This window comes from Tinamus guttatus, unplaced genomic scaffold (genome assembly GCF_059628265.1).
Source record: "Tinamus guttatus ecotype Peru unplaced genomic scaffold, ASM5962826v1 Tinamus_guttatus_pri_ptg000179l, whole genome shotgun sequence".
Lineage (NCBI taxonomy): Eukaryota > Metazoa > Chordata > Aves > Tinamiformes > Tinamidae > Tinamus > Tinamus guttatus.
In genome coordinates, this window is record NW_028288713.1 from 139,084 (window position 1) to 150,021 (window position 10,938).

At 47.0% G+C, this 10,938-nt stretch overlaps 1 protein-coding gene and 1 long non-coding RNA gene across 2 annotated transcripts in view; one reads left to right on the forward strand and one right to left on the reverse strand.

Moving 5' to 3' along the window:
- LOC104564594 (protein cordon-bleu) overlaps positions 1-7,708 on the reverse strand; it is a 107,057-nt gene extending 99,349 nt beyond the window's left edge. The window contains exons 1-5 of the mRNA XM_088523302.1: positions 7,632-7,708; positions 7,191-7,401; positions 6,121-6,349; positions 4,285-4,329; positions 1,899-1,993 (exon numbers count right to left, since the gene is read on the reverse strand). Coding sequence (XP_088379428.1) covers positions 1,899-1,993; positions 4,285-4,329; positions 6,121-6,349; positions 7,191-7,401; positions 7,632-7,708 — 657 coding nt within the window. The remainder of the gene's footprint in view (positions 1-1,898; positions 1,994-4,284; positions 4,330-6,120; positions 6,350-7,190; positions 7,402-7,631) is intronic.
- Positions 7,709-9,606: 1,898 nt separating this feature from the next.
- Positions 9,607-10,598, forward strand: LOC148594944 (uncharacterized). Its single transcript, XR_015913284.1, has 3 exons — positions 9,607-9,702; positions 10,184-10,287; positions 10,540-10,598. It is a non-coding gene; the product is annotated as an uncharacterized LOC148594944 (long non-coding RNA).
- Positions 10,599-10,938: the final 340 nt, after the last annotated feature.

Here is a 10,938-nt window from a genome sequence, read left to right on the forward strand (position 1 = left end):
CCTCAGATTTCTCTTCCTCATGTTTCTTAACCAGAGATAACAAAAGAAAAGGGAGGGGATGATGTATAAGGAACCTGGAATTTTGAAACCAAAAAGTTGTGAGAAACGCCCTGTGGTAACCTCAGAATCAGTCTTCTTCATAGCCAAGTTTTCTGACATTGCAAGCATAAATATTTTACAAGTTAAATCCGAGCTGCTTCAGGAAGCAAAATTCCACCACCATCACACTTCATACCAAAATGCAGCAAAACAGACAAGCTGTTAAGCTGTATACTGTATGCTGTAATATATTTAGTTTCTCCAGAGGAAAAAAACAGTCCTGTAGCATAGTCTACAGGCTTATATTCAAGTTTCCTTGCTTACTATCTCCCTCCAAGCCCATACAGAATGATTTCTTCAGTGCTACGCTTTTGTTACACTCTCATTATCCTATAGAGGATAATCTCTTTGAACTGATTGACTTCCTATCTCATAAAAAATAGCTTTCATGTATCCTTCATAAAAAGCTAATATCTCAACATCCATAACAGATGATATTTTTGCAATGAAGCCAATCCCAGTTTCTGTAAAGGAAGCTATTACCTGGCAAAAGCACCTGAAAATGATCATAATGTTGGGGACATTATGAAAGGGCAAAAACTTACGAGGACTTAAAAACATGACCAAGACAACTGACAAAAACATGTCCAGTGAAACACCAGTCCCCTAACAAAGCATGTTTCTATGTACCAGTTAGTCAGACACATATCTGCTGTGATTTCACTGCAAAAGCTTTGGAGGTGTACATAAATCATAAAAAAAAAAAAATCTACTCTGATATTCTATAGTGTTAAACATTTTATAATCAAAATCACTTGCAGCTATGGTTGCAATAGCACAAATATGTATAAAGTTAAAACCCACTCTTTTCATACATCCTTGAGTCAAAAAAATTTGTATTTAGTTTCTGTCATTAGTGGCACAAACTTTTCATATAGGTTTCTCAACAATTTTTTGTTGTCTACAGAGAATGAAGAAATATTATTCTCCAGTTTTCCCTTTATAAAGTCGCTGTTATGTCTTCTTCTATAGTTTTCTGTGTTATTCAAATTTAGCAGCTGAAACTGTACCTTGTACTTAGCTGGAGCAAGTTCTTTGGCAGATAGGATGATAAAAACAAAACAAAACAAAACCCCGCATTTCTTCATGGAATAACCCAGAACCAGAACTGGTAAATGACGGTAACACTGACAACTCCTGAAAAGCCTTATGGTTCATGGTATTTCATTTCTTTAAGGCTCCAATATTCTTTTTTTTTTTTTTTTTAATATATTTATTTTGTTTTAAAGCTTACAGTTCAAGATCAAAAACAAAGCTAAAAGAATAGTATCAACAGACATGGATCCTTCAGTTTATTACTCTTTTGATACTTCAAGTTTTTTATTCTGCATTGCATTCATTAGCTTTACATTCTCAGTAACTCTGACTACACAGGTCTTCCTAAGATGAAAATTCTTTAAAACAGAATACTATGTACATATAGAAAAAGTCTGTGTTAGCACAATTTTACTTGATTATCTACAGCCATGTACTCTACGCTACATCAGTGCTTTCGTAAGTGCATTTTTATCTGAGCATTACTGAAATGGGGAAATAAGTTGCTTGAAACTACAGCCCTTTGTATCACCCCTTTGTACTGCATTCTAATGCTTAACACTTCCAAAACAAGCTGAACACACCACAAGCCCATTGCCTTCAACTGGCATCCTAAAACTCCACCACAGGATATTGCTTAAATGAAGATTATACAACTGCTAAAAGAGGCTCCCTGAAAAAACAAACATAAGAAAACACTCACAGGCAAAATAAAGAGAATTTCTTTCCAGCTGTATCAAGGTAAAACAGTACTGAACACTTACCTTGCTGTTTCTTTTGCTAGCTTTGAAAAATCCCAGAAATCCTCGCTTTTCTTTTTCTATTGCATCATTGATTACTGAGGCATTTCGACTTGGTTCTGAAACAATTATAATGGAAAATCTTTTACATTTCTGAAATAAAGAATTAGAAGATCACTATTGTGAAGCATCCTCACTTAATGCCATATTTTTATTAGCCTAAGTACATTGGAAACTCATAAAATTATCTAAGTAAACACCATATCTCAGATTTTATTTTTGAACTCTGACTCATTCTGAGTTTGCTCCAAAGCCTACAGAAGGCAAAGGGCAGCAATTTCACAAACTTTTTAGTTTTGATTCAACTATTTCCCTCCAGAACCAGTTACTTACTCTTTCAAAATGCTTGTTAGATAGCTTATCTTCAAACTCATGGAGGACTGTAGTATCCCAAACCTGACTTTTGGAAATAATGATGATCAGTATCTTTAACACCATGGACCCAATCAACACAGGGAAGTTAATGAAGGACTTGGTGTGAATTTGGATCATGCTCCAAAAGGAGTGAAAAAGCCCTCTCTCCCAAAAATATGGCTTTCCTCTGTGCATAAACCAGGATATTCATGCTATAATCTTGTCTTGTCCTGAGGCCTTTCATTTCAGATGGGGAGCGAAGCAATTTTGTATGGGTAACAGGCTGCAAGCGCTCAAAACATCCATGTCTTCCTTGAACTGTTTAATGACTTGAATGACTTCTCAGATCAATTAGTCTCTGTTCACCCTCCCCAGCATCAGCAGAATCCAATTATATCATAAGATTGTGTATTATAAAGAGCAATCACCAGTTTGACATACATTATACAGCTTGTAAAGCTCTCCAATTTTTCAATTCCAGTCAAATGTGAATCCTCAAATTTAACGAGCATTGGGTAACACTATATTGATTTCTCTCTCTGGTTCCAAGCACATCAGAGCATTACGCTAGCACACAAAATTTCACATACCAAAAAAAGTTACTTTTTTAAAAAATTCTTTAATAATAATTAAAAAGCATACGTAAAATGACTTGTTTGCTATGATGAAATAATGTTCTATGACTCAAAACGAATTCTAGAATTTTGGTAAATCTGCATTTCACACAAAGATCACTTTGCAATAATGTCGGGTGTTAGAAGGTATTAAAGACACTAGTTCAAAGCATGGTAGGAAAGCAAAGATGATAAACAGATGAAAACAGGGAGAGACTATCCTTAAGAAAGGCTGCGACTCCACCACAAAGAGACACAGTAATAAATTAATAGCCTACTCAAATACGAAGCACTGCCTATACTCATGCACCAGAAATGATTATTTTTCTGCTCAGGGCCAGGTTGCAACTAGATGCGAATCATGACAATACCCTTGCTCTCATAGTCTTTACTATCAAATGCTAGGATAGGCCAGTAACAGGTCAGTAAGTTCACAATCAACATTTTCATTAAACATTTTATATATCTCTTTCAACTAAAATTGAGATTGTAAACCCTCCATCTCAAAGCATCGAGGAATCTCTGTCAAACTAAATCTATTTTTCTTAAACAAATAAGGCAGATCTCAACTCTGGCATTAGGCTCTATGCAAGAGGAAACCAGTGCAAACAAGGACAGAGGCACTGGGGAGAAATAATACTAATTTCAGTGTCAATTGGTCACTGACTGATCCAGACGATGTCTAGCCACTAGACGGCAGGCTACCCTTCTTCCTGCAAGTCTGCAGGAGTTACCTCCTCATTTGCTCTGGTTATCTTAGGGTTACTAGGTAGGCAAAGCCAAGCAAGCTACACTCAATTATACCTTCCTTGAAGATATGTTGATTTAATCAATATATTATAATAGATTCAGTGGGGAAAGTGGACATGTGAAGTATACACTTCTGCGTAATGAAAGCACAATTGCCATTCAGCCATTGGTATCTATTCAGAGTAATCTAATGTACAGAGGTACATTTAAGTCTAGGATGAGAATGTTTAGTATATTAAGTTAGTGCAAGATTTCCTAGGTATTAGAATTTTCTATTTTGGCCACTATATGAATTTCGAACCTGAGACGCCCCTGAAATTGTAGCATTTCTAAAATTCAAATAATCTTTTTAGGTAAAAAGAGACAGCTTAAAATCCAAGTGGAAGCATACCATACCACATATCAGTTAATTTGTAAGTTGTTTGACATTTTTCAGCAATTACTGAAGGAGCACAGTGCACACAAATGTATTTATTCTACTGCAAAGCACAGCCATGTAAACAGCATCATCTAAAAATACAGGCTGCCAAAAAGCCTGCTTCTCCACAGTACTACTCTCCCAAAGATCTACCAAAACCATGCTCAACAGTGGGAAGGGAAAGCTGATCTTCCTCAGCAGCATAGTACAGTACCTCTATAGTTCAGAGAAGGCTCAGACTGAGTTTTTGATGGAGGAACTGGAAAAGGCAAGCAATGAAAGGACAAAAGAAAACACATTAAAGTTCTAGTATTGCTTGGTAAGCCACAGTACTCATTCATTACTCCCATCATTTGTTTTCCTAAGTGCTATAGTAAAACTTTTGTCTAAAAGAGACATGCAACTAGAAGCTACCTAGATGCTAAAGTCTCTGAATTCATTTTTGATTCAATTGCTAACTTGAATTATGCAAGCAGGTGGCAGCAGAGGTCATCTTTTGGTAACACTTCTGCTATAACTTGAGAACACAGGATTTCTATTTCAGGGAAGAAGAGATGAGGGCAAGCGCTATGTTTTTCTAGAATCCGCTTCTGCAAGCAACTTGGGCTTTCAGCAGCTCTGACACCTCCCTTGTTTGCAACAAGGTGAGCTCTGTCCGTTCTTCTGGTAACTAAATTGACTACTCGCTTGCTGGAACAAAGGGAACTTCATGAAAAAAATGTATATATATATGTATGTATGTATAATTAATCATTTTTCTCATTAGACACCAGGGTGCAGGGTAAGGTGGCGGGGGGAAGCAAAAATGGATGTAATATGCTCAGGGAGATATTATTCTAATGAAAGGTGTATTAAGATAATAAAATAAAAACTGCTTCTGATGTGAAGAGCAGCACACTACATAGCACTATTTGATTCCAGCTGTAACCCTTGTTTTAAAGGGATGTCTTTTAGCTGTCTGCCCAGGCGGTACCAGGACTGTTCCAACATGGGCTCGAGGGCCCATATCATGTCAGAATACATCATCACTTTCATTTTAAAGAAGGAGCTTAAGGCAGGCTTCAGCTAATTATTCTGTAAGTTGTCCCTCGCGTATGTTTTCCTGTTGAATACTCTGCACATTCAATATGTTGCTTCAAAATGCTTAGCTTAATTACAGCAAACTTAGGGGAAAAAAAAAGAAAAAAAAAACATGCAATGGAGTTATGACATCTTGTCAGCCACTTTTTTGAAGCATCCTGACAACTCAAAGGAAAAGTAGACATTGAGCGTACTTAAACTAAAGTCATTGAAATTTGGCTCACACCAAGGTAAAGCTGTCACTTGTCAAAGCTCTTTGAAAGAAGAGTGGAGCATCAGCATAAATAAATTACTGTATAAATAAAAAATAAGCCTGCAGCACACAGTGCACAAAACTGACGCTATCTAAACAATAAGTAAGGGCACCTACTGTGCTCAAAGCTATGCTGACGGCGACAAACTGCAGGAAATAATTTTAATGAATAGTACTTTCTGACCTTGAAGAAAATAGCACTTGTCAGTGTGCATTTTTAAAGTGTGTTTAATATTTATGCCATGTGAACACGCACTCAGGCTGCTAAGACTGCAGCCCAAGAAACCTGCAGAGAAATGTCTGAGAGAGAGTGGAATAGCATGAGAGCAAATTTTTTTAAGGCAGATACCTCCTCAGTTCCTCTTCACTGGAACAGTTATGTCCCGTTTCTCTGCCAGCTCTGGCCATGGTGAGGCCATGCCTCCGCTTTCCGCCCGTCCCGCAGCATGGCCGGGGGAGGACAGGCTCTAGGCGGATAAGCCCCTGGCTTACACGCACCTGCACTGACAGCGGCTGGGGAAGAGACAAAGCTCCTCCTTTGGTGGCACCTGGCCAGCTTGCTGGCTCGCTCTCTGAAATGTCACTCTCCTATTTAAGTCAGCCTCAATGCAAGGAGAGCGTGGACATGTTAGGTCTCCCCCAGTATCACTGGGGATCACAGTATCACTCTCCCAGTGTCACCCCAGACATCAGCACCTACATTCCGCCTCGGCTCACCTCTTTTCCTGTCCCAGGCGTATAGCTCCTTTATGCCCAGCTCCTCCAAGGACTTGGTGAGCTCCAGCTCTTCCCCGGTGACACTGTCACGCAGGAGGACCACGTGCTCCTGGCTCACCTCACACTTCTCGCAAATAGTGGGGATGATGTGGTGGAGGGGCACCTCCGGACTGACCCGCACCACAGTCTTCTGTGTCTTCAGGTAGTTCACAACCAGCCTCACCGATTTCTGCAGAAAAACAAGAAAATCCTCAGCCCCCACCCAATGAGGGTTATGCTCCCTTATAATAAGGGAGGCAATGGGGACATCCACACTGTCCTTCTAGGCAAACCTACCACGCTACTGAAAGCAATAGATTATTAAAAATGAAATGCAAAACAAACAAACGAAAAAAACACCACCTCTCAGGACACTCTTCTGTCAGTACAAAAGACATGCCAGGCAGCTAAGAAACAGGAATCAGTCATCTTTCTATGTCAGTATTTAGAAGCACCACTCTTACTTAAGATGAGTGCAATTAGCTCTAATTGTTCCTATTAATACAAAGTTCAAGGAACAAGTATTTGGAACATGGCCATTTTGCATCTCCACAGTGCTGTCAATACATTTATGATCAATCTTTTCCTGTTTTGGTTTTTTTTAGTAAAGAGTAATTTTCCTCAAAGTTAACTTTTCTAGTATTCCATTAACTCTCAAGAGAGGCAGAACTCCAAATCTCCCTGCCTGCTCCCCCAAAAAAGGAACAAAAAACCTTCAAAACCTACCACCCCGCAATCCAAGAAGCCTTAGTTTAGCAACTACTGCCAACTCCAAACATCAGGATTTTCCAACAAGAATCTTTATAGGAAGAGAATTCACTCAGCTGGAGCACAACACTTTGTGTAAACACTGAAGTCAAGGCTACTAACCACCACTCTGCACCAATTAGTGAAGCTAGTAGAGCAGGTGAGATCCAGTATCAAGCCACACCTGTCTGCTTTAAAGAGTGGTGAAATGGGAAGAAAATGCTTTCAATCACAACAGCAAAATATTGGTTCATGGCACTGCTTTAACTCCACACGTCACTGACCTCAGGAACCCTTGGTGGAGGTCGTTTTGTCTTTTCTTCAGGAATCTTCTCCTTCAAAAGGACCGTCTGCACATCCAGTGCTCCTATCAAAGTATTTGGCTTGTAACTCAAGGGTTGTTGCATGGCCCAAGACCTCAGTTCAAGACTATGTTGGGCTGGATTCAGGTGATACCGACTGCATAAGTCAACCAACAGATCCATCACAGCTTTACTGCAAAAAAGATGTTGCTTGTGGTTAGTAGAGAGGAAAAAATAGCTGCCAAAAATACCACCACAGTTTTAATACGCAAGCGAAAAGACAGTCCAAGCTGTGGATGTGTCACAAGTTAACAACTTCTCTTCGGTAGAGAACAGCGCTAATGCTTCGAAACACTAAATGGATCAGATAAAATGTTAGGAATTAAATATTCTAACTTCAGTGTTTATGAACTGACAACTAACTCTTCACTAGGAGGCAAATACCAGTGCCAGTAATAGCCCTTACAAACATAAGCCAATACAAGCAAAGTGCATCTCATCTGTTAAGTGCATATATTAAGTTCTGCAATTCAAACACTGGTCTTTAACATGTAGACAAGCTATAAATAACTGTAGCTCTTTGAGTACCTAAACTCTACCTAGATAAACTCTACCACCACATAAATCAAACTTGAGTGTGTGAATCTGGAAAAAGAGGTAGATGGGACTTTCTTCCAACTTAGAAGTTTGTGGGTTCTTTCCCACCTCAATTCATTCCACACCAATAATCTTTCCAAGACTAACAGATCCCCTCCGCATTTATTTTGATGAGAAAATTTACCCCGTAGAAAAAGATCTGGCTTCAAGTATGTGTCTTATGATTAGTTCTCCTTGCTGTTGTGATGCTTAGAGCTTTGGATTCAAAAGACATGTCAAAAGATTTGTCATCAACAAAGTAACAGAAGTTGAGGGGGGGGGAAAAAAGAAAAAAAAGAAAAAAAGAAAAAAACAAGAAAACAAAAAGGGAGGAAAAGGGGGGGGGAGGAAAAGGGGGGGGGAGGGAAAGGGGGGGGGAGGAAAGGGGGGGGAGGAAAGGGGGGAGGGGAGGAACGGGGGAGGGGACGGGAACGGGGGGCGGGAAAGGGGGGGGAGGGAAAGGGGGGGAGGGGAAAGGGGGGGCGGGAAAGGGGGGGGGACGGGAAAGGGGGGGAGGGCGGAAAGGGGGGGGGAGGGGAAAGGGGGCGGGAATGGGAAGGGGAACGGCGGGAACGGGGCGGGAACGGGGCGGGAATGGGGCGGGAATGGGGAGGGAATGGGGCGGGAACGGCGGGAATGGGGAGGGGAACGGTGGGAATGGGGAGGGGAACGGCGGGGAACGGCGGGAATGGGGCGGGAACGGCGGGAACGGGGCGGGAACGGGGGGGGGAATGGGGGGGGAATGGGGCGGGAACGGGGAGGGAATGGGGAGGGGAACGGCGGGAACGGGGGGAACGGGGCGGGAACGGGGCGGGAACGGGGGGGGGAATGGCGGGAATGGGGAGGGGAACGGCGGGAACGGGGGGGGGGGAACGGGGGGGGGAATGGGAGGGAACGGCGGGAATGGGGGGAATGAGGGGCGGGACATGGGGGGGGAACGGGGGAGAATGGGGGGCAGGAACAGCAGGAAAGGGAGGGAATGTGGGGGGGAATGGGAGGGAAAGGGGGGAAATGGGCAGGGAATGGGAAAAATGGAGGGAAAATGGGGGGACATGGGGGGAAATGGGGGGAAATGGGGAAAACCAGGGGAAAACAGGAAAAATGAGGGGAATGGGCAGAAACAGGGGAAAAATGGGGAAAATGAGTGGGAAAATAAAACAGAAAAAAAAACGGGGCAAAATCGAGCGGGATCCGGCAGGTCGTGGACGGGCTGGGGGTGAAGCGGACCCGGAACCCCCGGGAATCGGCCGCGTTCCTGGTGCTGCTGGGACGGCACCTGCGGCGCCTGCACGAGGTGACACCGGGGGGGACGTGGGGGACACCGGGGACCATGAGGGGACACCGGGGGGACGGGGGGACATGGGGGACATGGGGGGACACCAGGGACCATGGGGGGACACCGGGGGGGACGGGGGGACGGGGGGATGGGGGGACATGGGGGACACCGGGGGGACGTGGGGGGCACTGGGGACCATGAGGGGACACGGGGGGACCCGGGGGCACAGAGGGGACATGGGGGACACTGGGGACATGGGGGGACACCAGGGACCATGAGGGGACACGGGGGGACGTGGTGGGACATGGGGTCACGGGGGGGGACATGGGGGGGCCACAAGGGGATATGGAAACGGGGGGGAGACGTTTAGGGGGACCGGGTCATTGCAGCTGCATTTTGGGGGCATTTTGGGCGGTTTTGGGCCGTTTTGGGCGGTTTCGGTGACGTTTCGGGGGGCAGGGTCACTGTCTGCGCAGCTGGGGGGGCCCCCCCCAGGCCCGGCCCCCCCCCGGGCCTCCCGGCGCCCCCCCCGGGCCCCTCCTGCCCCTGGGCCGAGTGCAGAGAGCGGCCGCCAAGAGCCAGGTGGGGACAATGGGGACAATGGGGGGGACAGTGGGGACAATGGGGACAATGGGGGGGACATTGGGGACAATGGGGACAAAAAGGGGGGGGTGACAATGGGGGGGCTAGGAGGAGCAATGGGGACAATGGGGGGGACAATGGGGACAATGGTGACATCAGGACATTGGAGGGGACATCAGGGATCCTGGGGGGTCCCTGGGGACATTGGGGGGGTCATGGGGGGTCGTTTGGTCCCATTTTGGGGGTAATTGGGGGGAGTTGGGAGCAGGGAGGGACATTGGAGGGTCCTGGCTCTTGTGGGGAGGGGGCGGGGGCTGTTTTACGGGCTCAAAACAGGCAGTTTTGGGACAAGCGGCAGGCATTTTGGGCTCAAAACGGGCAGTTTGGGCGCAGGGGGATCCGGGAGCTGTTCTGGGCTAAAAGCGGCAGTTTTGGGGCGCTCGGGGCCGTTTTGGGCTCAATCCCGGCGTTTTCGGGGCAGGCCGAGCGCGTGGGCGCCGTCTTCGCCCGGCAGCTGCTGCAGGTGCCGGGTCTGGGCGCGGGGGGGGCGGCCGCCGTCGCCCGGAGCTTCGGGACCCCCAGCCGGTACCGGGGGGGGGGGGGGCGAGGGGAGGAGCCCCGGACGCCGGGGCCCCTTGGGGGGGGGTGGGGGGGGGGATCCCGGACGCCGGGGCCCCTTTGGGGGGGGTGGGGGGGGGATCCTGGACACCGGGGGCCCCTTGGGGGGGGGGCGGATCCCGGGTCCCCTCCTGAGCTGGGCGGGGCGGGGCGGGGGGCGGGGGGGGCCGTTCCCGGACGCCGGGGCCCCCAACCGCCCCCCCCTCGTGCCCCCCCCAGGCTCATGGCCGCCTACAGGAGCTGCCCGGAGGCCGAGCGGGAGGGGCTGCTCCGCGGGTCAAGTGCGGCCGCCTGGAGAGGTGCCCGGACCCCCCCGGGCCCCCCCGAAACGGGGACCCCCCCGGACCCCCCCCCGAAACGGGGACCCCCCCCCAGACAGAGGGACCCCCCGGACCCCCCTGAAACAGGGACCCCCCCCCGAAACGGGGACCCCCCCGGACCCCCCCCAAAAACAGGGACCCCCCCCAGATACAGGGACCCCCCGGACCCCCCCCCGAAACGGGGACCCCCCCCAGACACAGGGACCCCCCGGACCCGCTTAACCCTGGGGGGGGGGGAGGCTCCTGGACCCCTTTAACCCTATGGGGATTTGGGGGGGGGGTTGGGGGGGCCCTCCTG